A 24361-nucleotide genomic window follows, 5' to 3' on the forward strand; every position below is an offset into this window, starting at 1 on the left:
AAGTTGCGTGAGCGTTGACATTCACCCAACCAGCCGGTCCAGCGAAGCTCCCGTGCGGCTGGCTGGCTGGCTGGCTACCTTCGCTTGTTGCGGCTTGGACTCGAGCAGAGCACAGCACAACCACGCGCAAATGTCGTCAACTCATCTCGACGTTTGCGCCCGGCCATGAATTTTGGCTGACGGACTGGACTGACGCCAAGATGAAGTCAGGTAAGAGTCCACCGCCTCTGTTGTTGCTCGATCTTTCTGGTCACTCTTGACGCCATGCTTCTCGTATGACTTTCTTTCATTTGTGGCTCGGGACAAAATGTTGCCTGGTCTGGTCTGGTCTGGCCTGGCCTGGCCTGGCGTGGACTGGCTATTTTGCTCGCCTTTCTTGTTGAGTCCCTCACGTGTTGACTGGCGGCGCTTCGGGTTTCGCTTCATCCTTTGCCGGACGGAGCAGGTTGGGGTACTCGTTGCGTTTGGCCTCCTCATTTGCTGAAGCAAAGCGTGTCTGGCAGTACGTACGCGTTTGTTGCTGCCGAAATGTGTTCAATTTCCTTTGGGAATGGAATGTTGTAAGATTGAGCTCAGGCAGCTGGTGGAAACACTTGCATGATTCATCGAGAAGAAAAGAACAATTCGTTTGAGTTGATCAGCTTCAGTGGAAACAAGATATTGTTTGAACCGACTGAAAATAGACGACCAAAACCCAGAAATTACCATTTGGTACTTGCAAGAACAACTTTTTTTTTTTTTTTCCCCAACAAAAGAAATGTTTGGTCGACGTTTTTTCCGAAAAAAATAAAAGATCGGACAGATCTTAATTCATTGTGTTAACATTTTGACGTTTTCCTTTCCCCGTCTGTCTCTCTTCCCAAACAGGAACAAATATTTAGCACCAACCACTTTTGTTTGTTTCTTGCCGGAAGAGTGAAAGAGAAGGTTTTTCTCGTCTTGCATTTAGCCTGTAGTACGGCCGGCCGCACATTGTCCAGATTCTGCCACTCGGCTTCCTCTTCACCAAATTAGCTGGGTGACCCAGTGCAGGAAGCCTTGTGATATTTAATAACATCCCATTTTATAACATCCCGCCGTCAGCTTGTCTGTGGACAATGCGTGCTTCACTGTCAACTTGCGTTGCCCATATTTGCTCATGTGTGTACGTGTGTCTCTCCTCAGGCGGGCGCAAGCCACCGCTGGCCCCCAAACCCAGTCTGGCCCATCTGCCACCGGCGACACCTTCATCGGGCCAAAAACAAGTCCCGTGGCAGCAGTCTCCCGGGCCCGGGAGGAAGAGCAAACCCCCGCTGGCACCCAAACCCATTCTCTCTGAGCTGAACTCCAAAGTGGCGGCGGCGGCGGCAGCTCAAAGCCCGCAAACGCCGGGCCAAAACGGAGCGCCGGGTGAGCGCGTAAAGCCAAACTGGGATGCCATTCTTCCCATTTGCCTGTGCAGCCAGAAAAAGTGCCGCTGCCTCCGGGACAGTCACGTCAGCAAAACGGAGCGAGACGTCGAGAAGGGCAGAACGGGAAAGAGCGCATCCCCGGAGAGAAGGACTGACCATCCAGAAGTCAGAGCAGGCAGCCACGCCTCCAGCGCCAACGGCCACCTCCCGAGCCCGAAACCTGCCGCTTTCGACAAAAACTCCAATTCCTCCAGACCTCCGATGAAGGTCGGACATCTTCTCTTCAGAATGCTGAGCGAGGAGGAAAACGCTGGCGCCCAGGAGGGTCTGGAGGAAGGCGCTGACGATGGCTCTGAGCAAAAACAACAACCGCTGCCGCTGCCTCTCCCCGTTCCGCGGAGGCTCCGATACACCTCGCAGGCCTGCCGGTCCAGGGAGGAGATCCCAACCTGGGAGGGGAGGAAAGTGAACTCGCGAACGACGGCGGCGGCGGAAGGGAAAGGCGGCGCGGCGGCATCCGTCGGAAGCGGAGCCCCGCGAGCTTTGCCAGCTCTGCCGGCTCTCCCAGCTTCGCCGTCGTCTGGCAGAAAACCATCCCCTACGCCCAGGAAAAAGCAGCCATCCACGGTACCGAGCAACGTGGACAGAGAGGACCCGGGCCGGGACAGCCAGGCCTACGCCGGCGAGGCCTACGACGGCGAGCTGTCCGTCGACCGAGCGCAGGGCGAAGGAAGCCGCCATCGGGAGGCCTCGGACAAACCCGCGATCGCAGAACGGGGAGTCGGGGCCAGAACTCAAAAGGCCGTGGCGGCGGATCTTCCTTTCCAGCTGACGAGAAGTCACCGAAGCGGCCCCAGCCCGCCCGCTCGGCGCAGGTCCTTCTCCGGCACCGACTCGGCTCGTCCGGAAGGAAGTAGGGGCCCTTTCAGGAGGCTGCTGGATCTCAAGCTCTCCGTCACGACCGTAGGAGGCGCGGAGCCCGAGCGGCCGGACAGAGCCGGAGCGCTCCGGCGCTCCTCCTCCCTGGTGGGAGTGGAACAAAGCGTGGACGGGGACCAGCCGGACTACGCCGACTACGAGAACTACTACGAAGAGATCTCCGAATACGAGAACGTCTACTTTGGCGGCTCTGAGAGCTCCGGCGCCACCTGGCAGAGTTCCTACGACGACGACGGCATTTATGAGGAACCAGAGGTGTATTTGGATCAAAACGCCCACTTTGACAGGTGCCTGCTTGCTTGCTTGCTTGCCTGGCTGCCTGCGTGGCTGCCTGCCTGCGTGGCTGCCTGCCTGCGTGGCTGCCTGCCTGCGTGGCTGCCTGCCTGCGTGCACCTTTTTTGTGTCTTAGGAAAAGATTGCAATTTTGCGCAGTTGAGCATGGCTTTTGCGGCCCAACTAAATTGTGCAGAACGAGGCCGTCCGAGCGGCTCGGCTTCGCTTAGCTTAGCTTAGCTTAGCTTAGCTTAGCTTAGCTTAGTTTAGCGTCACGTCACGCCGCCGCATGCTAGAAAACACGTCGAGCGGCTCGCAATGAGTCACAGCGGGTGTCAACATACCACTGCGTGTGCACACGCACGCTTCGGATTGCTGCACTTGCTCACTTGGCTGTTAGCCTTGTTTCCGTGCCTAAAGTTGGCGGCCGGCGTACGCAACTCTGGGCTCATGGCAATTTTGGAAAACGTCAGCCTGCTCCCAACGTGACGCGGGCCCCAAAACAAACAGAGGAAAAAAAGTGCCGGATCGCAGCTCTCCCTAACCCCAAAAAACACCCTCGCTCGCTCGTCATCCTCTGAGCGCTAACTGTTCTTGGGCGGCAGAATTTCTTTAGACGGAGAAGCGGACGGCAGCGTTTCCGACGACGACGACGTGCCTTTTTCTGACGAGGATGACGACGAGGACGAAGACGGCAGCTCCTTCTCGAGTAAAGGAGACGGCGAGCAAGCGGATCAAAGTGCGGTGAGGAGACCTTTTGGGCCTCCAGGTCCAACTCGAATGAGGCGGGTCATATTTGCATACGTGAGTGACGGCGGCCAAAAGTGAAAAGCTCTCGCTTGCTTCTTCTTTTTGCTCCCGTCCTTTTCTAGCTACAAAGTGTCTCTCGAAAGCGCAAGATCCGTCACATCGCCACGGAAATTATGACCTCGGAGGAAGTGTAAGACGCTTTTGCTTTGCCTCGGCCACGCGACGACGTTTGCGCTCACGCTGCACGTTTGCTCCATAGCTTTGTTGACGTCCTGAAGCTGCTTCACGTGGTAAGTCCTCATCCCGCCACCTTTTTCTTCCAAGCGATGACGCGGCGAGAGCCTCCGGCCTTTCTCCAGCGACGGCTTTGTCCGTTCGCGCTCGACGAACGTCGGCCGCGCAATCGGGGAAGGATGCGGACGAGCGCTCGTGACGCTCCTTTGGCCGTTTTCTTTTGCGCGTTGACTTGAGTGCTGAGTGCTTGGATTTGACATTTGCGGACTGGAGACATTTTGTCAAAAGTCATGTGAGCCAGCGAGCCAGCGAGCGAGCGAGCACACGTCAGCGCCGGCCGCAGACGGGAAGTATTTGTCACCTCGGCCGCGCGGGAACGGGCTCCCGTCAGTGAGTCAGAAAGGCCGCTGACTTTCCGACAAGTGGCGAAGAGCAGTCGGAGGTCGTGCGTTTGAATGTTTGGAATTTCCCCACACGTGGCAATTTGCGGTGAGCGCAGGACTTCCGGCACGCCGTGGCCGAGGCGTCGCGGCAAAACGGCAAAGCGGTGATCGAGGAGCGTCTGCTGGAGCGGATCCTCTACTACCTGCCGCAACTCTACCAACTCAACCGGGACCTGCTGCGAGAGCTGCAGGATCGACTGGCCCGATGGTAGCCGTCGGCCTGAGCGGACCGCCGTTTTGCCAACCCCGCCGCCCGGACCGGACCGCCATTTTGCCGCTCAATGGCGCCGGCCACTTTTTGCTTTTCAGGGACCAAACGGAGCAGGTGGCCGACATCTTCCTGAAGAAAGGTCCCTACCTGAAGATGTACTCCACGTACATCCGCGAGTTTGACAAGAATGCGGCGCTACTGGAAGAGCAGAGCAAGAAGAACGCGCCCTTCGCCGCTGTCGTGCGACAATTTGAGGTAACCGCAAGGGGCTGACCTCTTTCTTTTGCTTTCTTTCTTGCTGTCTTTCTTTCTTACTCCCTTTCTTGCATTCTTTCTTTCTTGCATACTTTCTATCGGTCGATCAAAGGATTTGTGGAAACCGGTTCTCAAGCTCACGGCTCCTCCCTCGCCTTTGGGCGGGCGGCTGACCTTTGTTTTGAACAGCCGGAAGGTTTACGTTGGCGTCAACTTCACTCGTTTTTCCTCGTCCCTGACAATTCACCAAATTGGTGTCCAGACTTTTTGGGCAGACTTCATTTAGTGGGCATGCATATCATCATTTGCGTCCTCATCACCGGTTTGACCCCGAATTTTCTAGCCAAAGCTCAAGTTTTGGTATTTGTGTCCCAGGCCAGTCCTCGTTGCGCCAACTTGGCTCTGAAGCACTACCTCCTGAAGCCCATCCAAAGGATTCCTCAGTACCAGCTCCTGCTCCGAGGTAGGACTGGCCACGAGGTTGCTCACTGCACTGGCACCCGCCGCGCTGCCCTCTAGTGGCAAAAAATCACGCTTGGCGAGATGGGGTTAAATTCCGGCGTGGCAAAGTTTTGACACCTCCGCAACTCTGACGTGACGGAATGCCGTTCAAGTGGCTTTAGCGCAGCGTCTCCGTATTGGAGTCGGTCTCTTACGAGCGCCTTTTCATTCTTCTTCTTCCTCATACCACTTCCGGCCTGGCGTGCCTTTTTTTGCGCAATGAAAAACAGCTGCACAGAGAGGTCTTCTGAATAGCTCTGGACTGAACCCTTTGGCGTGACACGGTTTTCAGACTAACGGGACTTTTCCACGCAAATCGGATGAGGCTGGGCTTATTGGTGCGCTGCGGTCCGGTGCGGTGCATGTGAAGAATGCTGGTGGCGTCACAATTGTCCCGTAAACACCCCGCAGATTTAAGATGCCAGATTAGGTGGCAGCAAGAATTAGCAAGGCAACAAGGCAACGCTTTGTTTTCTGCAGACTATTTGAAAAACCTGCCCAAAGACTCGGCCGATTACAAAGACACGCAAGGTAAGCGGACGACGTCTGACGGAATGGCTCGTCCGCAACGCTGATCTTTGGCTCCGTCCAGATGCTCTGGCCATCGTTCGCGAGGTGGCCGATCATGCCAATGACGTCATGAAGCAAGGGGTAAGAGGCCACGCCACCAAAACCAGGCGCTGCCCCAGATACCGGGAACTCGACTTTCAAATCTGCCTCTACTGAAGGCCATTAGCAAAAATGGTGCCGCAGCACAGACAGACAGACGGACCGAGCGAGCGAGCGAGCGTGCTTTGACTTGCAAGCACACTCGCGCCGCACCGGCGCGCACGCAAACCAACGGCCATGTCTTGCATTTTGTCGGCGCGCTAGGACAACTTCCAGAAGCTGATTCGGGTGCAGTGCAGCCTAAACGGCCGCCGTGAGATCGTCCAGCCTGGGAGGGTGAGCCGCTTCATCCGTTGCGCCGGGCTCGCCCCTCCCTCCCCCCCTCCCTCTCAATCCTTTGCCTTGTCTTTTGTGCTAGATCTTCCTGAAGGAGGGCCTCCTCAACAAGCTGTCCAGGAAGCTCATGCAGCCCAGAATGTTCTTCTTGGTAGCGCCGACGTCTTCTCTGAGCATTGAGCGTGGCCGCCGTGGCTTTTCTTTTCTTTTCTTTTCTTTTCTTTTCTTTTCTTTTCTTTGCTTTTCTTTTCTTTTCTTTGCTTTGCTTTGCTTTGCTTTGCTTTGCTTTGCTTTAGCGAGGCCAAACGGCGCTTGTGCTTTCCTCCTTCAGTTTAACGACAGCCTGCTGTACACCACGCCTCTTCAGTCGGGCCAATTCAAGTTCAACAACATGCTGTCTCTGGCGGGGATGAAGGTGAGAGCTCCGCCTCCTCGCCACCGCCTGGCCGAGGGCTGACGCCCATGTGGACCGTGACAGGTGAGCAGACCGAGCCAGGAGGCGTGCCAGAACGAGTTCATCGTGGAGAGCGTGGAGCGCTCCTTCATCCTCTCTGCAAGGTTTGGGCTCGCCGCCTCTCGTCGTCGTCGTCGGCGGCTTTGCGCTGGAACCTCTTTTTTGCCCGCCGCAGTTCGGCGTCAGAGAGAGACGAGTGGCTCCGGGCCATTTCCGCAGCCATCGACGATTACACCAAGAAGAAAATCACTTTCATATCCGGACAGTCCTGTGACGAGGTAGCGGAAAAGTCCAGCCGCGGCACGGGGTCGTCAGCGCTGATTCCGCCGAGTTGGCGCGGGCGGGCGGGCCGGCCGGCCGGCAGTCACCTCTCTGTTTCTTTGAGCGCGCAGGTCCGAGCGAGCGCCGCCGCCGCCGCCGCCTCCTCCTCTCTGGGCACCAAAGCTCCCATCTGGATCCCCGACCCGCGCGCCACCATGTGCATGATCTGCACCTGCGAATTCACGCTGACGTGGAGGCGCCACCACTGCCGAGCCTGCGGCAAGGTCGGCCGCTTCCGCCGCCGCTGCCGCCGCGCACCTTGCTGGGCCTAATAAGGGGCATGGTGACGCCACGCTTTGGCTTTTCCCTGCGCTAGGTGGTGTGCCAGTCGTGTTCCTCCAACAAGCACAGCCTGGAGTACCTGAAGAACCAGTTGGCCAGAGTGTGCGACCACTGCTACCTGGCGCTGCGGGAGCAGCAAAGTAGGTTTGCTTCCGCCTGCCTGCCGCGCGCAGCTTTTTCTCAGCCTCCGAGTCTTCAAGCCATTTGTTGGCCAGGCCAAGAAGATCTTACCGAGGTGGCCGTTCCCAAAGCCTCCTTTCCTTTCTCTCGCAAATTCAAGCGGATACCGGCGGCCCTCAAAGAGGTGAGCCCTCAGAGAGGCGCGTCCCCCTTTCCAAGACGCCAACCAAGCCCGGCCCCGCCCTGCCTCTCTTTCAGGTGACGGCCAGCGCTGACAACTCCTCCATGAGCGGCTACTTGCTGAGGTCCAAGGGCAAGAAGAAGCAGGGCAAGCGCTTGTGGTTCGTCATCAAGGACAAGGTTCTGTACACCTACGCCGCCAGCGAGGTAGGCCGCGGCGAGCCGAGCCGTCGCCATCACGGGGCACGGGCTCTCCTCTGATGAGTTTTGGTGTCGCAGGACGTGGCCGCCTTGGAGAGTCAACCGCTTTTGGGCTTCGTCTTGAAAGTGGACTCGGCCCAAAGGTCCAACTTCAAGCTGTACCACAAAAACACCCTCTACCACAATTTCAAAGCGGACGACGTCCAAACGGCTCAGAGGTAAAATGTAAACAAGAAGTCGAAGGGTGCCACGGTAACTTGAATTTGCACGTCACAGGTGGATCAACACGTTCCGGGAATCGGCAATACTTTAGTTTCGGGAGAGCAACAGCGCCATGTTGACCTTTCATCTCCGGCCCGCCAGGTTTTACCTCAGTGCTCCCAGTTTTCCATCTGGAGACAGCGCAATTCTTCTTTTCAAATAGAATGGGATGATAGGAATGCCAGTTTGCTTTTTTTGTCAGCCGCATCTCTCTTTTCAGACAGAGTGCGTGCGTGTGTGTGTGCGTGCGTGCACGCGCGCTATTTACCGTCTTTCTCATTGTGCCATTTTTTTACAATAGTATTTGTCTTTCATGTCGTTTGTGGCTTACGTCTGCTTTGGTTGTATTCACACAACACCTCGTTATTCGCCGTAGCACACCATTTTTATCCCTAAATTATTTTTTGTAATAGATGTGACCCTCCGGCCGCCACCCCCGTTTCTATCAGTCACGGGGGTACTTGAGTCATTCCAGTGGCTCCCCACCCGTGTTGTGTCAATGGATTCTCTGTGGGGATCAATAATCACCTCCAATGAGGTGAAGAGTGGAATAAACGCCTCATGTTTTAGCATGCCGTCTGTCATCACCAATATTTAAAAATGTGCACATTTCCGTAACAAATGTGAATTACACCAACGTTAGCCAGTCACGGGTCAAAGTATCACATTTGCACGTGGGAACGGTTTACTTCGGCTTCAAAGTCACTGCCAAACACAAGACAGACTTTGCTTCATCATGCACTTGTGGTTTTATTTTATTTTGTCTGTTGCGTGTTGCGGCAGGAAAAACAAAGACATGGAATCCCTGAAATTGCACATGGTTGTAGAAATTAATATGCTGATTCTTTTTTTTTTTTTTTTAGATACTCAATGGTATAATAAAAAAGTGTTTGTATTCCATCTCTTGTACTAGTGCTTAACTACAACATTAACATAAAAATAAGAATTGATGTGACAGCAAAGTATTTTCGTATACATTTAGTTTTTATTTTCTTAAGAGTAGAGTTGTTAAACTGAAGGTTTGAAAAACGGCTCAAAGTGAAGAATTGCTTCCGTTTTAGCGTCAGATGGATGGATGGATAGATAGATAGACAGGTAGGTAGGTTGATATAGATAGATAGATAGATAGATAGATAGATAGATAGATAGATAGATAGATAGATAGATAGATAGATAGATAGATAGATAGATAGATAGATAGATAGAGGGCGGGCTACGTTTTCAAAGTGGTTTGCTTGCTCGGCTTTTTCAAAATGTTGCTAACTCAGTTTGAACACGCGACATCGCCGTCTCTGCGCATGCGCACATTTCCAGGGGAAAAAAATTGGGGTCACGAACTCTGACCCGCCCACCAAGCGCTGAAAAAAAAAGAATTTGTTTGGATATTAAAGGATAAAATACAAGTATCGACTTCTGGCCAGGTAAGGAAATGTCCGTGGTGTGTGCGGCGAGGCACGAGGGTTATCGTCGCCGCTTTTCCGCTCACATCCGCGGTGAGGGCGCCGGAGAACAGCCGGGTTGCCATTGGCTTCCTACTAGCACACGGCTAACAGCTAGCTCGTTAGCACGACGCTGAGTTAGGTATGTCGTTCACAAATAACCCCCCGTACCAACGAAATGTCACTTGATGTCCTCATTTTGTCAATGCTGGCGTAAGTAATCCGTTTTAGAGCTCTCTCGCGTGCTAGCTAGCTAGCTGCTCTTCCGCAGACGTTAGCACATATGCTAACATTGCCTTCCGAAATTTCAATAAACGAGCGCAAGGTCATGCTCTAAAGCGGAGATGTTGCGCTCCTCTTGGAGTGGGGGTTTTGTGGGGGAATTTCCACGCTATTTTATTGCTCAGCGGGATGGTCGTCCTCGCCGTCGCCGTGTTTCTGCTCCGCTCGCGCGGGCCTCTTGGCGTGCCTTTAACCCTTCAATGTTGACCTTTCACCGACAGGAAAAGAAATACCTTTATCTTCCGTATCGATTTTTTTTCAAGGGGTGGGGGGGTCATCAGCAGTCGGGAGTTTTTTTTTTTTGCTTGGATACCACAATGGCGCCGGGTTGTTCCGTGTCACTAGATCGTGAATAAAACAATTTACATGTATTTGTCCGGACGGAGTTGCGAACAGAGGCCTCGAACGTTCGTTGGTGACAGCCACTCAATGATGAACTAGGAGGCTCCCGGTGCTCAAAACGCACTTGTTTAAGCGTGGAGTCTACATTTGGGGTCAGGGGTCATTGTGCAACGGCTGTGACCCAAACGGAGCAGATCCTACCATGCGGAGAATAATTGGCAAGGAGCAAAATGGCTTACGACAATGCCCCAGCACTATTACGGAGACCGGAGCTCTCTCGCGTTCTACACGGATACTTGCCGGCTCTCCCAAAAAGTTCTCTCGTCGCCTGCAAAAGGACGTCCTCTGTCGCGAAACAATTTGGCACGTCGGCCTTTCGTCGCTGTAAGACTAGCGGGACACCGTTAGGGCTGAGGCCGACGGGATGATTCATTCTTCTACCGTGATGGATGAACGAATAATATAGAAAGAACTTTGTGTGACATGCAGGTATCATCCTCAAGTGCTTTGACTTGGCGCACCTTGGCCCGGCCTGGCCTGCCACTTCTTTGACGCACGTGCCTTTCCTCTCTAGTGCCATAAACTGGATGGGGCACTGAGGTGAGGTGAGGTGAGGTGAGGTGAGGTGCGGTGCGGTGCGGCGCGGCGCGGCGGGAAGTCCATGTGTGCGCCGCCAATATGGATGGGCACGCTCAGAGGATCCAGCTGGTGTCAGCTGACAGCAACATGTCCACGGGACACCGACTGCAGGTGATTAACGCTGCCGGCCGGCCGGCCTCGAAGCGGACCCGCCGTCAATTGACAACGTTCATGAAAATGATTGCAGACGCCATTGAATTCTTCCAGCGCCGCCACATTTTTGAATTGTATATATTTTTTTGAGAGTTTGAGTTTCGGAAGACGAGCGAGCGCGTCCCACGGCCCGTTTCTGGCTCGGTCGCTGACCAATGTTGTCTTTGAACGGCCTCCAGATTGTGACGGATCCGCAGAGCGGACAGAAGATCCAGATCGTCACCGCCCTGGAGCCGGGCTCTCCCGCCGGTAAGCAGCAGTTCATCCTGGCCAGCGCCGAGTATTCGCCCGGCGGGAAGGTGATACTGGCCAAGAGGGAGGGCTCGCCCAACAAGGTCATCGTGGCGGCGCCGGACAGCTCCGGGCAGCTCAACCAGCTGCTCTTCGCCTCTCCGGATCTCCAGGTGCGCTCGCTTCGCCCGTGCCCGCCCGCTTTGTGGACGAATGTCGCCAAGCCGCAAAGCTCACGCAGATTCTCCGTCTCGACGTCAGTTTGTAACGGAGGGCTCGGAGCAGTCCGTCGCCAAACCCGTGGTGGAGTACTGCGTGGTGTGCGGCGACAAAGCCTCAGGTTGGAATCGCCGTCCGCCCATTTGCTTGGACGTGTCAAGCGACGCCCGCCCACGCGCTTTCCCCTCCGGCAGGGCGCCATTACGGAGCTGTCAGCTGCGAGGGCTGCAAGGGCTTCTTCAAGCGCAGCATCCGCAAGAACCTGGTCTACACGTGCAGGGGCTCAGGCGAGTGCGCCATCAACAAGATCCACCGCAACCGCTGCCAGTACTGTCGGCTGCAGCGCTGCGTGGCCGTCGGCATGAAACAGGATTGTACGTCGCCGCTCGCCCGCCTGCCCGCCACAGCGGACCGCTTGTGACCCACCCGCCGCTTGTCCCGCGTCGCAGCCGTGCAGTGCGAGCGCAAACCGGTGGACGTGCCCGGCAGGGAGAAGTCTGTCAACTGCGCCGCCTCCACCGAGAAGATCTACATCCGCAAGAACCTGTGCAGCCCGCTGGCTGCCACGCCCACCTTTGTGTCCGACAAGGAGACTTCCAGGTAAGGCTGTCAAATGACCACCGCGTGGATTTGTGCTGTCTACTGCCAGAGCGTTCCATTCTTCTGCCCAACATGATTTCAAAAAAAATAATAATCATTTGAGCAAGGTTTTTGCCGCCAAAGCGTGCGTGAAGAAAATAGATGGCGGCTGAGCCCAAATCTGATTGGTGACATCATGCACGACTCTCCAAACAGATCCACGCATTTGTTGGAGTCAAGCATGTTGCTCAACATCCAACAATCCTTCCCCAAGCTGGAAAACACCTTCTTGATCCCGGCGTCCCCGGAAAAGGTAAGCGTGGCACTCATCGGCCAGAAGGAAATCAAATGGATATTAAAAACATTGAGCTGATTTGCTGGTACGCCCGTGCTTGCGTGCGTGCCTCCGTCCGTCAGCACGACGACCCTTCTCAAAGTGACTTGGGCACGCTGGCCAACGTGGTCACCTCCCTTGCCCACCTCAACGAGGCCGGCGGAGGCGGCGAGATGCTCGCCGCCGACACGCTCAGCAACGGCGACGGCTCCATCGCCGACCAGCGGGAAGATGAGCAAAGCGACATCACCCGGTGAGTGAGTGAGTGAGGGAGGGAGCGAGCGAGCGAAAGAGCGAGAGAGTGACGACGTGCGTCAAGCGTGCTCCAAAATTTTGCATGCAATTCACTCCAAGCACCTATTTCAAGTTGACCTTTTCTGGGGGTCATGAAACAAATAGCGCTGTATTGAAAAGCGTCCCAAGCGCAACGCTTCACCGGCCGGGGATGATCTGAGAACATTGAGCATTTGGTGGATGTTCTCAAGGCAGAACTGTTTCGGGGGCGGCGAGAACATCGGAATCGCATTTGAAGATTTGAAACCTCAGAGCGAACCAAAAACCGCATTACAGCACCCACAAGCTCAAGGCAGTCGGATCAAACGGACCGCTCTCGGGTTGTGTTGATTGCCGCTCGGTTTGCCGTGACCTTTGGCTGTGCGTTCCGCAGAGCTTTTGACACGCTGGCCAAAGTCCTGCACGCCGGCGCGGGCGAGCCGTCGCCGGCCACCGACCTGCGGGCCGCCATGCAGCTGATGTCGGGCGACCAGTCGGGCCCCGTGTTGGAAGTGGAGGGCTCGTTGCTCTCTGACAGCCATATTCCCTTCAAGGTAAGCGTGCGATGGCGGGGCCCCCCGGCACGGCCCCCGCACACCTTTCCCCTCCCTCGCTCCAGCTGATGATGCCCGTGCCGGTGCCGGAGTACCTCAACGTCAACTACATCTGCGAGTCGGCCTCGCGCCTCCTCTTTCTGTCCATGCACTGGGCGCGCTCCATTCCTGCCTTCCAAGCCTTGGGGTGAGTCACGTGCGCTCCTCTCGCTGGAGGCGGGCGGGCGGGCCTAAAGCCGTGCCGCGCCGTGTGCTTCCAGCGCTCAAGAGGACAACGACATCAACCTGATGAAAGCCTGCTGGAACGAGCTGTTTGCTTTGGGTCTGGCTCAGTGTTCCAACGTCATGAACGTGGGCACCATCTTGAGCGCCATCATCGGCCATCTGCAGACCGGCTTGCAGGAAGGTCAGCCGACGGCGCAGCGCGGGCGAGAGAGAGAGAATGAAGCCGGAGAAAAGCGGGCGGGCGGGTGCCGTGATGTTTGCGTTGCAGAGAAGCTGTCCCAGGACCGCGTAAAGCTGGTGATGGAGCACATCTGGAGGTTGCAGGAGTTCTGCAACAGCATGAGCAAGCTGTCCCCGGACGCTTACGAATACGCCTTCCTCAAAGCCATCGTCCTCTTCAGCCCCGGTGCGTCCTGCCCAAAGACCGAAGCGGGCCGCAAAAGGGCACGTGCGTAAACGTGTGGTCAACCACCGCTGCTTTGGCTTGCTTCAGATCACCCTGGGATCGACAACACTCTGCAGATCGAGAGGTTCCAGCAGAAGGCCTACATGGAGCTGCAGGATTACGTCACGCGGACGTATCCGGAAGATTCCTACCGGTTGGTACTGGAGCGTAGCCTTTCATAGTCGCCCGGCCGGCGTAACCCAATTGGTACCTTTCAAACATTTCTTGCGGAGATACGTACTAGGTGTGCTTTTGCGCAGGTTGTCCAAGCTGCTGCTGCGCCTTCCCGCCCTGCGTCTCATCAGCGCCGCCGTCACCGAGGAGCTCTTCTTCGCCGGGCTCATCGGCAACGTGCAGATCGACAGCATCATCCCCTACATTCTCAAAATGGACTCTACCGACTACAACAGCCAGTCGCTTCCCGGGGTTTGACCGCCCGCCCCCCTCCTGCAAAGGGACCCTTGCAGCCAGTCTCAGGCCAGCACGGCGTGGGCGGGCTTGGCTACTTTTGCCCACGCACGGCACAACGCGAGGCCGAGCAAGGTAAGAAGAGGCCAACGTGCGCGCAATCAGGACTGAACCTTGGGCCGAGCCCAGCGGGCGCTTTAAAGGAGCCTTTTGAAGGCCTCCAGGGAGAAAGTCCTGCTCCTTCCACTGCACCGCACGCCCAAAGTTTGGGCTATTTGGCCTCGGGCTGAAATTTCAGGATGAACCTGAAATGCTTCCGTCCTATTCCCAAAAAGCGCTCCGGGTCCAACACGCTTTTTGTGGCTCTTGCGCTCTCTCCGTTGCAACCCCCTGCGAGTGACGCTCACGGCAGCGGCGGCAGGTCGCACCGCAAACGCCGCAGAAGACCACGGACGGCGACCTACGTATATCCCAAACGTTTGATACTACTGGAATGTCACGCTTTTAAATTGCCGTCAAAATGTTGTTTGGTTTGCCCATCCAAAGGATGCCGTCACTGTGTGTAAATAGAACGGCGGAGAGCACTCTGCCGTCATCGCATCCCGTCTTTCAGACAAAAAAAAAAAAAATCCATTACCCTCTTGTATTTGAAAATAAACACGTCTCAATGATATTTGGACTCCCTGCTCTGAGGAACTGCCGAGTCGAGCCTCGCTGAATGTGTCAAAACGAACGGTCAAGATCTACGATTGAATGCATCGTTAAGAATGAAATGAGCAAAGGGAACCAAACTCCCAGGCCCAGTAGAACAAAAAAGAAGAAGATTGGTGTCACTCCATTCGACTTGGGAGTTAGCGACGGTGTTGCCAAGCGTGTTCCTTTTTTAATATTGAATTTCTGCCGGTTGAACACGCATCGGGGCACATTGCCCCGGGAACATTTGGCACGTAGCAAAGGTCCCTTTTCACGGCGCTTCATGTCTTATGTCATATCGGACCACCGTCGAAAGTGGACATCTGTGTAGCGGACTGGATAACTCAATGTTTACCTTTTCTCTGCCTGCGTGCGTGCGTGCAACACGCGATTCAAAGCCACAATCTGGCTAAGTGTAAATAAAGAAAATGAAAGAACCACGTTTCCCAGGAAAACACCATTGCGTCGTCGTAAATGACAATTTCAACACTTTATCGGACAGTAAGTTGCCAAATAACAACGGGGACTGGCCAATAGTATTGATTTGTGGGGGAAAATGGAAGAAAAGAGCTTTAAATACCAATAAAAGTATGACATGAAAAGCCAAGGCACCAAACCAAAATACTTGACAGAAAGGCCCGTAAGGACAGTCAGTCAGTCAGTCAGCCAGCCGGCCAGCCATGGTGGTAAGGCACGACTCCCAGCCAGACGAGCACAAGTGTAAAAGCACTCCATTTCCTTCCGTTCCGGTTTGATGGTGTTCAAAACGGGAACGGTAGAGTACCAATGGTGGAGGCTGCTGATACTTGAGTGGCTCAATACAGCAACACCAATCTGACATTGGGTAGGTTCTCCTTGGGAAGTAGCTGACGGTGCAATGACGTTATAGACGAATCATCTGCGCCTTTGTGGTTGTGTGAAATCAAATTTCAATCGGTGTGCCAATCTGATGCACAGACTGAAGATGGTGTTGCAGGCGCAGGCAGGCGCAGGCGGGCTGCTTGCGCAGGCACAAAGGCGGGGTTTGTTGCGCAGGCGCAGACGCAGGCCGGCACAAAGGCGGGGTTTGTTTCACACTCACACAGTTGGTCGTACAAGAGAGATGACAGAATGCCCGTTCAACAGATAACACGAGACGAGAGAGCGAGTCGGGGTAGAAGCGCGCAAACATGCTCGCCCCAGTCCATCGCTGCAAACGCTAAATTCGTATTTATTGGATGATTGATTTACGGGATGATCATGCCCAGCGCCAGCGTGTCGGTGCGGAGTTTATCCGAAGTGGAGAAACACCTCGGTAGCCGGATGGTGAGTGAGTTCACTTCTTCTTCCTTTTCGTCCTCTTCTTGCTGTGATCGTCGTCGTCGTCGTCGTCATAGACTTGCGTGTGCTGTCCGGCTTCCGTGACATTTTCTGTCGTCAGTTGTTTGCTTTTTAAAAGCCGAAAACAGCCGCGCCGCTCGCAGGCTCGTTGCGTTCAGGTCGGGGCTAAAACGTCGGAAAAGGCAGCATTTCACATCATGCAGCAAGGAGTGAGTTTTCGTGAGAAACAGAACATTGTCGCTATTTTTTGAACGAGACGAGGACATTGGATCAAACGTTAGGAACATATGTTCAAGGGTTTTTTGCTCTGGGGCGACGTCATTTCAAGTTTGCTCACGAAGCGATCCTTCATGTAAAGTGCACGATCAGCTTGAAGTGGCTTGGTTGTGCAAGAGAAATGAAGTCGCACCATTTTCCAAACAGATGGATCATTCTTGTTGTGTCAAATGTCATTTGGGAACGTCTTCACGGCCACAAGTGTATGGATCGCAGATGGCCGGGTTATCGTAGAACGACCCCCCCCATCTAGTGACCTTTGAGACGTTTCTGCGATTAAGGGCCCATTTATATAACCTTGGCGTAATATACAAGAGCGCAACAGTTTGATTCCAGTTTCAAACAAAACGCTTTGACTACAGTAACAAATTGAAGGTCCGCATTTCATTTGCCCTTCCAGTCTATTAGTTTGCCGCCGAGACTTTGTTACTTCTTTCCCCCAAACTACTGGCCATGCGTGTCGGCTTTTGAGGCCCATCTGCCCCCCTGATGGTCTCCCAGAGGCACATTTGCCCTCACGTGAGCCTTGCGGCGGCGGCGGCGGCGAGTGTGCCGGCAGCACGCCGATGACTCGCTCGCTCGCTCGCTCGCTCCTCCCAAGCAACTTGTTGACCCTGCTGTCATCATCGGTGGAAACGAGATGTTCCAGCACCAAGCGCAATTGGTGCAAACGTCTGCCGTCACATTAGGTGGCGGGCGCTCTGACCGTCCCATCGTCAATTGTGCTCTCGATTATTCCCTTGAGTAAATCGGGTGGAGTTTGATGTCCGTCAGGCATCTCGTGGCTCTCTTACGCAAGGCGACTGGATGCGCTTCTTATGTTGGACCGCAACCAGCCATGGGGCGGCACGTTACATTTACACGCAAAATCTCATCGGAGCTCCTCCCCACACAATGAAAGGCAAAGAGTGCGGTGGGACCTTCATAACTAGGCCACGGTGTGAGTGTGTGTGGCTAGACGTGCGTGGACGGCGGCGGCGGCGGGGGGGGGATGCCCCCCCGCTTGGCCTCCCCCAACGGAAGGTCTCCCATTTGGCTCTGACTTTCTGCAAAGGCGAACTTTACTACGATTCCATCACAGGCTGCTGTCTCCCAACTGGGAAGCCTTCCATATTGCTGTTGTAGGTCAAAAGCAGTTTGCAGGCTCATCGCCGCCAACGCAGACAGATAGGAGATGCGTCAAATGGATCAAACCGAGCGAGCGAGCGAGCGGGAGACGAGACGAGACGAGACGAGACGCACGTCGGGCGTCCTGAAGAATCACGTGAGCAGCTCGCTCCCGTGACCCCTTGGCAGGCACACAAATCTCTACTGTGAAATGCATTTTGCGAGAAGACGAATGAGCTTCTTTTCTCCTACTGCGGCCGGCCGGCCAGCCGACCGACTCAATTTGAGGCGGCTAAATGAATTAGCCGCACCGAGAGGCAAAACAATGGCCTCTCGCGTCTCTGCCGAGGAAGTGGCCTACTTTTCGTTCTGTTGCATCCAGTCTCTCCCCAGGGGTGTTGTTTGTGCCATGGCGAGGTCTGACTAGGTCTGGGGGCTGCAGAGGATAAAGAGGTCTTTTGGGGGGGGGCAGAAGGGAGGGGGGTGAGGACAGGAAGCAGATGGTGGCAGCGGGCTAAGAAGAAGCTGCTTTGGTCAACAAGTGCTCAGGATGCAACAGAGCGAGATGGTGATCAGCTTGGACGGAACTCTCCAGATGCAGATGATTTCACCCTGGAGCCGAAGAGGCAGCTTGAAATGTGGAGGTGCTGACGGTCCTCCCTTTGAGTTTGCCAAGCCAAAGGTGCACATTTCCACGTCATTGACTTGGAAGAAGCAGACATTTGGCTATGCCGATTCAGTGTTTGCTGGCTGAACTTGCCAAACCTGTTCCAAGCAAAGAATGAGGCAAAGGAGCTGCTTTGGTCAGGAACGCCCACTCTGATGTGGAGAGCCAGCCTCTGTGGCCATTTCTGGCTCTGGCTCTGGCTCTGGCTCTGGCTCTGGCTCTGGCTCTGGCTCTGGCTCTGGCTCTGGCTCTGGCTCTGGCTCTGGCTCTGGCTCTGGCTCTGGCTCTGGCTCTGGCTCGCACAACACAAAGCTCTTTCTCTCGGCGCGCAGCTAAGCCTCCTCACGTGAGCCAGCTGACATCACCGAGACGGAGGCCGGCGCCGCCAGGCTTGAGCTTCCTTTCCGTCCAACCTGTTTGCTCCCCTCAAACACGCCACCAAAGGCAAACAGTCTCTGCATGGCAATAACAAAAGCACCTTAGGGCTCCTTTTCACGGAGCTTCCGAGAGTCGCGGGGAACCGGCTGCATCCGGAAAGACGGCCGACCCGACCCGACCCTACCCGTGGCAACGGCTTGTTGGCGGGACAGCCCGCCTGCGCTGCGCCTTATGATCCCATGTTGCGTGAGCACGGGGCGCTTAGTCCTTTGGAAATAAATGGGCCGCTTGTTTTCCCATTGTGCCACGCACGGACGGGCTTTGGGAGGCCGATTCTCTCTCTGCTTGGTACGCACGGCCGGCGTCTCGTCTCGGCCCGGCTCGGCTTTGGGCCGGCCTGCCGGCCGTCTGCGTGTTGCTGCTGAACGTATGGCTCGGACACAAATGGAATCCTCTGAGCCGCTTCCTCTTTGCAAAGCAATTTCATAAGCACCCTTGACACATCTGATACTTGTCACCAAAACGTGATCCTCACCCACAGCGACGCATTCAATACCAGCGGGACCTGCTGGGCCAGATGGCCCGGCTGGTCTGACGCAACTCTGAAATTCTAGCGCATGGAATGAAAAAGACGACGCGCTCTCGAGCGCCCCCGCGGCATTGCGTCGCGGCGAGTGAAGATTAGGCAGGCCGTCCGTCTTGCAAAATGGCAACGCCTCGTCACTCCCAAAAAGCAGTGGCCGTGCTTTGCCGAGATTGTGCCGCTGATTGCGTCTTTGTGTCGCCCGCCGCAGGACCGGAGTGCCGAGGGCAGCTTCCTCAGCCACCCCGTGCGCCGAGGTTCCTCGGAGAACAACCTGGACCTGGACCTGGACCGGGACCAGGAGCGCAGCGACGCCGTCACGTCTCCGTCCTCGGAGGTCCAGCGCAGCCGCTCCTGCTTGGACAACCTCCAGCAGAAGATCCTGAAAGTGACGGAGCGGCTGAAGATCGAGCAGACGGCGCGGGACGACAACGTGGCCGAGTACCTGCAGCTGGTCAACGGCGCCGACAAGCAGCAGCTGGGCCGCATCAAGCAGGTGTTTGAGAAGAAGAACCAAAAGTCGGCGCACAACATCGCCCAAATGCAGAAGAAGCTAGAGCAGTACCATCGCAAGATGAAGGACAGCGAAGTCCAGCATGCGCCGCCAGCGCCAGCCTCCTGCGGCAAACACAGCACCATCCCCAGGGAGTCTCGCCGGGAGCTGCTGCGGGACATGACGGGCAGCGGCAGGCACCCCACCATGGACAAGATCAAGACCATCGGACCCGGCGTGTCCCTCTCGCCTCCTTTCTTCTTCAGCAAGCCCAGAGAGTTTGCCAACCTCATTCGGAACAAGTTTGGCAGCGCTGACAACATCGCCCACATGAGGGTCTCGGTGAGCGTGTCCCCGCCGCAGCCGCCGCCGCTGCCGCCGCCCGACGAGGCCAAGGCACTGAGCGGTGGCGGCGGCGGCGGCGGCGCCTCGCCGGCCGCGGGCAAACCCAAGTACCCCAGCGACGACGAGTGCTCCTCGGGCAGCGCCTCCAATTCGGCCGACAGTAACGGCGTCCCGGGACAGGGCCGTCCGGCGGAGGGCGACGCGCTCGCCCGCCTGGCGGCCGGCGCGGAAGAGGCCCGAGTCATTCGAGAGGCGCAGAACCAACTGGAGGAGGACATGGAGGAGATCAAGACCCAGTTGAAGAAGGATTTTGGCGTCCTCAGCCAAACGCTGCAGGAGGAGCGCTACAGGTGGGTGCAACGAATGAGCCGGAGCAAAGGCAAGGCAAGGCAAGGCAAGGCCAGGCCAGGCCAGGCCAAGCCAAGCCAAGCCAAGCCAAGCCAAGCCAATCGTGCCATTGCAGGTCTACGCGTTTGGAGGACCAACTGAACGACCTGACGGAGCTTCACCAACACGAGATGGCGGACCTGAAGCAAGAGCTGGCCAGCGTGGAGGAGCGAGTGGCCTACCAGGCTCAAGAGAGAGCACGCGACATCCAGGTAGTCAATAGAGTCAGGGAGCCAGCCCCACGGCGAGCGAGCGAGCGAGCGAGCAGCTTCTTCCTGTCCGTCTTGTCTTGTCTTGTGTGTGGCGCAGGAGGCCCTGGAGTCGTGTCAGACGCGCGTTTCCAAGCTGGAGTTCCAGCAGCAGCAGCAGCAGACAGCGCAACTGGAGAGCGGCGACGCCCGCGTTCTGCTGGGCCGCAGCATCAACATCATGCTGGCCATCATCACCGTTATCCTGGTGTGCGTCTCCACCGCCGCCAAGTTTGCCGCCCCGCTCCTGAGGAGCCGCCGCCACGTGGCGGCCACCTTGCTGGCCCTCTGCCTCCTCGCCGCCTTCTGGAAGAACCGCGAGCGCCTGCACTTTGCCATCGACCGACTGCTGCTGCCCGCGTAGCGCCCGCCGGCCGTTGCTCGTGCGCCACGGGCAGACGGCAATTCCGCATGGCAACAATCTCACATGCGTCACTACAAGTTGTGACTCTGGTTGACGTTTCTACGTTGTCCTGCTCAGGAGCCCTTCTTCCAGGTTTTGTTTTGAAACATCTTTGAAGGACCGGCGCATTCCAGAAGGATCGGAGCAAAAACGTGCCTTCAGAAAAAGTTGGATCAAATTGCTGACTGGGCGGAACGAGGAAGCGTGTCCGCCCGCCCGCCCGCCCGCCCGCCTTCCTGACTCCTCCGGAAGCAATCGTGACAAATTGACAAGCGTAGCAATTGACAAGTGTACGTACACTCGATACCTGAAAATGAACTTCCGCTTACTGTCGTGTTTAGCTTTTGTCTTTTGTTTTTAACCGAATCGAATCTTTGTGATTGATGATGTCATTTTTTATTTTTATTATTTTTTTTGAAGGCATTGGATCGTACCTAATGGAGTGGCCCGCTGAGTGTACAAAGTTGCTTTAAGTGAGCCACTCACTCACTCACTCACTCACTCACTCACTCACTCACTCACTCACTCACTCACTCACTCACTCACTCACTCACTCACTCACTCACTCACTCACTCACTCACTCACTCACTCACTCACTCACTCACTCACATGTGGTGCGCTGTGATATTTGGCAGCATTTGATGTGCCTTCTGAGCCATTGTTACATTAAAACCTTTTTAATCAACATTGACGGCGTCTCTTATTTTTTTTAAAGGATTCCCACGTCAACCCTTTGCGGATCCACAATAATACTCTGATGTATGGCTGGATTGCCGGCCCACCATCACCAGAACCCGGATGCGTCGCCTCATGTCCACTAGAGGGCGCAAGCGTAACAAAAATCAACCCCTAATGATGGTGGTCGTAGAAAAAACACTGGGCTCCACGGACGAACGACGCTTTTGTCGCTTCTGCGTTTGCGCCAGAAGACGCCGGACGGACATTCCTGCGGCAGCCCATACATTCCGTCAACTGGACAATTTGGACTCAACAAAGACGCTAGTGTGAGAACAGCGGAGAGAATGCCCCCCCCCGCCCCCACTTCGTTCTTCGACGCACAAGTGACTGTACCAGACACTCTTCCTTTCATAAGTGGGTCAAAAGTTACCCATATTAGAATCAGTCTTTTTAGTGCCATTTTGGTCATTTTGGTAGACTTCGATTATATTAGGTATTATATCTAGGGTTAGGGTTTTAACCATTATCTAGGGGTACTTTTGTTGTGCACGTGTGTGTACTTTTTTGCTGCCTTCTGACAGCGCCCTGAGCCGAATGTTCTTGTTCCAGTCCTCCAATTACAGGCCACCGCCTCGAAAGGCTGTCGTAAGTCCGTGCTGACGTCGTTGTTGGACACTCCTCACATTTCTGGCCCCTGACGTACTCGGAGAGAGACGCTTCCAGATGTCAGCGAGGGGGGTGCAGGGCCGGGGCGGCAGAGGGAATCAATGACAGCCAAGCCGTCTTTTGTTTTGAAAGATTTTTTTCAGTTTGTACTGGAATCAGGCTGCGGAACAGTGAGCGAAATATATAAAGCCATGTACTCCCGCGTACTCCACTTGCTCGTGCTCCGAGTCAACGACTCGGATGCGTTCACCCAGTTATGAAGAAAGTCAGCATTGTTGGATTTTTGGTCCACAATTTAGGGAGCGCGCTATCTGCGCCTCACGGCAAAAGCCATTGCCAATCACCTGTTATCCAATTGACTCACCGCGTGCTCGTTTGATTTCTTCAGATTTAGGAAAATGCTAAGACACTGAAGCACACATCATCAATTTATTGATGTTCCCTGACTATGCAAAGTTTGTACTCACCACTTACCATCTTTTTGTTTCTTTGTTCTTTTGATCTCCATGTACTTGCTTACGTCATCATATTCTTAGTTTAATCATGCTTTCAACCGTATCTTTTCTTTGTTAGGCAAAATATTTCCCTCTGTCCAGAACGTTCGGTAGTCATCGAAAACGGGCGTCTAGCATTAGTCAACACGTAAGATACAATCAAGAACTGAACATTTTTAGACGACTTTGGCAGTGTCCGTGATTTAGAAAATCATCAGGCATGCATTGAGCAGTTCCTTAAGGGTCATGAAGCTATTCAGGCAATATATCAAAAAACATTTATTTTCAAAGTGCTCAGAAATATATATACTATATCAGATCATAAAGTTATAAAAACCTTTCTCATTACCACTCATCAAAAATGTCTAGTTATGTCTTCTTTATTGACTTGGTGTGTAGGTATAATGCTATGCTTAAAATGTTTCTTTTATTTCTTTAATATGTGAATATACTTGTCTGCTTATGTACTTTATTCAATGAGCTTTGAGCATACCTGTTTTTGTAGCCAGGCAGGACTTTTTGTATTTCGACCCCATTCCTTCACTCCCTCTGTTGCTCAACGTATTCCGCTTTGCGTGCCAATGCCACGTTTCCAAGGACCCTTGATGACTTGCAAAGACTATACATACATACACAAGAGGTGCAAGCAATGTCAAAGCAAAGCCCTCTCAAAGAAGCCTTGATGTTGTAAACTGAAAAAGAACAGACACAAGAGGGTGCAGCAAAATGTTCCTTTATTCCACAGCCATACGTTATGATTGTACAAAGCCCGCAAATCAAGAATGGGCAGTAAACGCCAAGCTTCAACTTTGTGTCTCACAAATAGCTGGTGGGAGTCTCATATGTCTTGGGAAAGGGCAGACTGGTGTATCCATTCCCAGGTACAATGGCCAGACTTCCAGCGACGGGAATGACGTTCCAGGACAGCGTCAGGGTGATGTTCTCGTGGGCCCTCAGTCCGTTTCCGTCATCGCAGAAGAAGTATTTGGATTTTTGGTCTCTGAGGTACAGCGTGTCTTTTCCTCGATAGACAGTCTTGTCCCAAAGCATCACCTGGTTCAAAGCATTTTTCGGTGTCGCGTACTCGGCAAACACAAAGATGTAGAGCTGTAGGACGTTCCAGTTGAATGCCGGCTGAAAATCGACCGAGAGGTCAAAGGTGATGTAAACCATATCGCAGGGCTCCCCGAATCCGGTCACGTTGTAGACATTTCTCAGCATGACTTTGGTGGCACGGATGTCCACGGGAACGCTTGTGTCGATCAACACGGTGGTGATATAACAGCCGAAGGCTAAGGTCATCATGACGTTGGTCGAGAAGTCGAAACAGTTGTTGGCTCTTGAACAAACAGAGTTCATGGCTTCGGAGGTGAAGATCGGCACCAGTCGAAATAAGGCAAGCGCATCCGTATGGCAGCCTCTCTTATATGACACCGCTTTGCTCGGTATCGGAAGTGGCTTTCGTATGTCACCGCGATGCTCGGTGCTGGGAGCGCGTCGCGGATTGGCTGTAGCTTCGCCAAACACGGAAGTGACGTGTGAAGCTTCCGAGCAAAGACATTTCACCAGCATTATATTTATGTCGTTATCTTGCGCGTTTGTGTCGCTCTATCCTATACCATTACAATGTGCGACTTTGCCATCAAAGCGTTATGTTTTGGGGGGTATCGTTTTGTTTGTCCTCGTGCCCGAAAGCCGGTCGCTGATTGGCTGCGGTCTCGCCGAATGCGGAAGTGAC

The 24361-nt window shown here is 54.6% G+C and overlaps 3 protein-coding genes and 1 pseudogene across 15 annotated transcripts; 3 read left to right on the forward strand and 1 right to left on the reverse strand.

Annotated features, from left to right (window-relative positions):
• Positions 1 to 4: 4 nt before the first annotated feature.
• Positions 5 to 8661, forward strand: LOC148397205 (FYVE, RhoGEF and PH domain-containing protein 6-like). 4 transcript variants are annotated; one of them, XM_088378222.1, is made up of 21 exons: positions 5 to 210; positions 1165 to 2617; positions 3209 to 3347; positions 3476 to 3543; positions 3613 to 3643; positions 4087 to 4238; positions 4340 to 4496; positions 4872 to 4959; positions 5409 to 5528; positions 5590 to 5648; positions 5871 to 5942; positions 6025 to 6093; positions 6274 to 6357; positions 6421 to 6500; positions 6572 to 6674; positions 6789 to 6941; positions 7034 to 7139; positions 7215 to 7303; positions 7378 to 7506; positions 7579 to 7718; positions 7777 to 8661. In XM_088378222.1, exons 1-21 carry the CDS (start codon positions 201 to 203, stop codon positions 7811 to 7813), a joined length of 3339 nt encoding a protein of 1112 aa, XP_088234348.1. In that variant the 5' UTR covers positions 5 to 200; the 3' UTR covers positions 7814 to 8661. The 4 variants fall into 4 exon arrangements, with proteins under 4 accessions (XP_088234348.1, XP_088234349.1, XP_088234346.1 ...); XM_088378223.1 differs by having other exon boundaries at positions 5478 to 5528; XM_088378220.1 differs by having other exon boundaries at positions 7034 to 7303.
• Positions 8662 to 8987: 326 nt separating this feature from the next.
• nr2c1 (nuclear receptor subfamily 2, group C, member 1) lies at positions 8988 to 14557 on the forward strand. 8 transcript variants are annotated; one of them, XM_088378260.1, is made up of 14 exons: positions 8993 to 9182; positions 10314 to 10574; positions 10796 to 11020; positions 11109 to 11187; positions 11261 to 11440; positions 11516 to 11666; positions 11862 to 11958; positions 12063 to 12232; positions 12647 to 12806; positions 12872 to 12993; positions 13067 to 13212; positions 13300 to 13437; positions 13525 to 13630; positions 13737 to 14557. In XM_088378260.1, the coding sequence occupies exons 2-14, from the start codon at positions 10503 to 10505 to the stop codon at positions 13906 to 13908; spliced, it is 1818 nt and encodes a 605-aa protein (XP_088234386.1). In that variant the 5' UTR covers positions 8993 to 9182; positions 10314 to 10502; the 3' UTR covers positions 13909 to 14557. The 8 variants fall into 8 exon arrangements, with proteins under 8 accessions (XP_088234379.1, XP_088234381.1, XP_088234386.1 ...); XM_088378253.1 differs by having other exon boundaries at positions 8988 to 9182; positions 13067 to 13437; XM_088378255.1 differs by having other exon boundaries at positions 8988 to 9182; positions 10399 to 10574; positions 13067 to 13437.
• Positions 14558 to 15626: 1069 nt separating this feature from the next.
• Positions 15627 to 21472, forward strand: LOC148397207 (transmembrane and coiled-coil domain protein 3-like). 3 transcript variants are annotated; one of them, XR_015858989.1, is made up of 5 exons: positions 15627 to 15882; positions 19120 to 20096; positions 20210 to 20345; positions 20443 to 21074; positions 21205 to 21472. XR_015858989.1 is itself a non-coding variant. In XM_088378267.1 (4 exons), exons 1-4 carry the CDS (start codon positions 15811 to 15813, stop codon positions 20743 to 20745), a joined length of 1488 nt encoding a protein of 495 aa, XP_088234393.1. In that variant the 5' UTR covers positions 15627 to 15810; the 3' UTR covers positions 20746 to 21472. The 3 variants fall into 3 exon arrangements, 2 of the variants coding, with proteins under 2 accessions (XP_088234393.1, XP_088234394.1); XM_088378267.1 differs by having other exon boundaries at positions 20443 to 21472; XM_088378268.1 differs by lacking the exon at positions 15627 to 15882 and adding an exon at positions 15961 to 16106 and having other exon boundaries at positions 20443 to 21472.
• A 1868-nt stretch (positions 21473 to 23340) lies between these two features.
• On the reverse strand, positions 23341 to 24115 carry LOC148397208 (signal peptidase complex subunit 3 pseudogene; annotated as a pseudogene).
• Positions 24116 to 24361: the final 246 nt, after the last annotated feature.

The sequence above is a fragment of the Syngnathus floridae genome, chromosome 6, assembly GCF_059516105.1.
Source record: "Syngnathus floridae isolate MCC-2025c chromosome 6, RoL_Sflo_1.0, whole genome shotgun sequence".
Lineage (NCBI taxonomy): Eukaryota > Metazoa > Chordata > Actinopteri > Syngnathiformes > Syngnathidae > Syngnathus > Syngnathus floridae.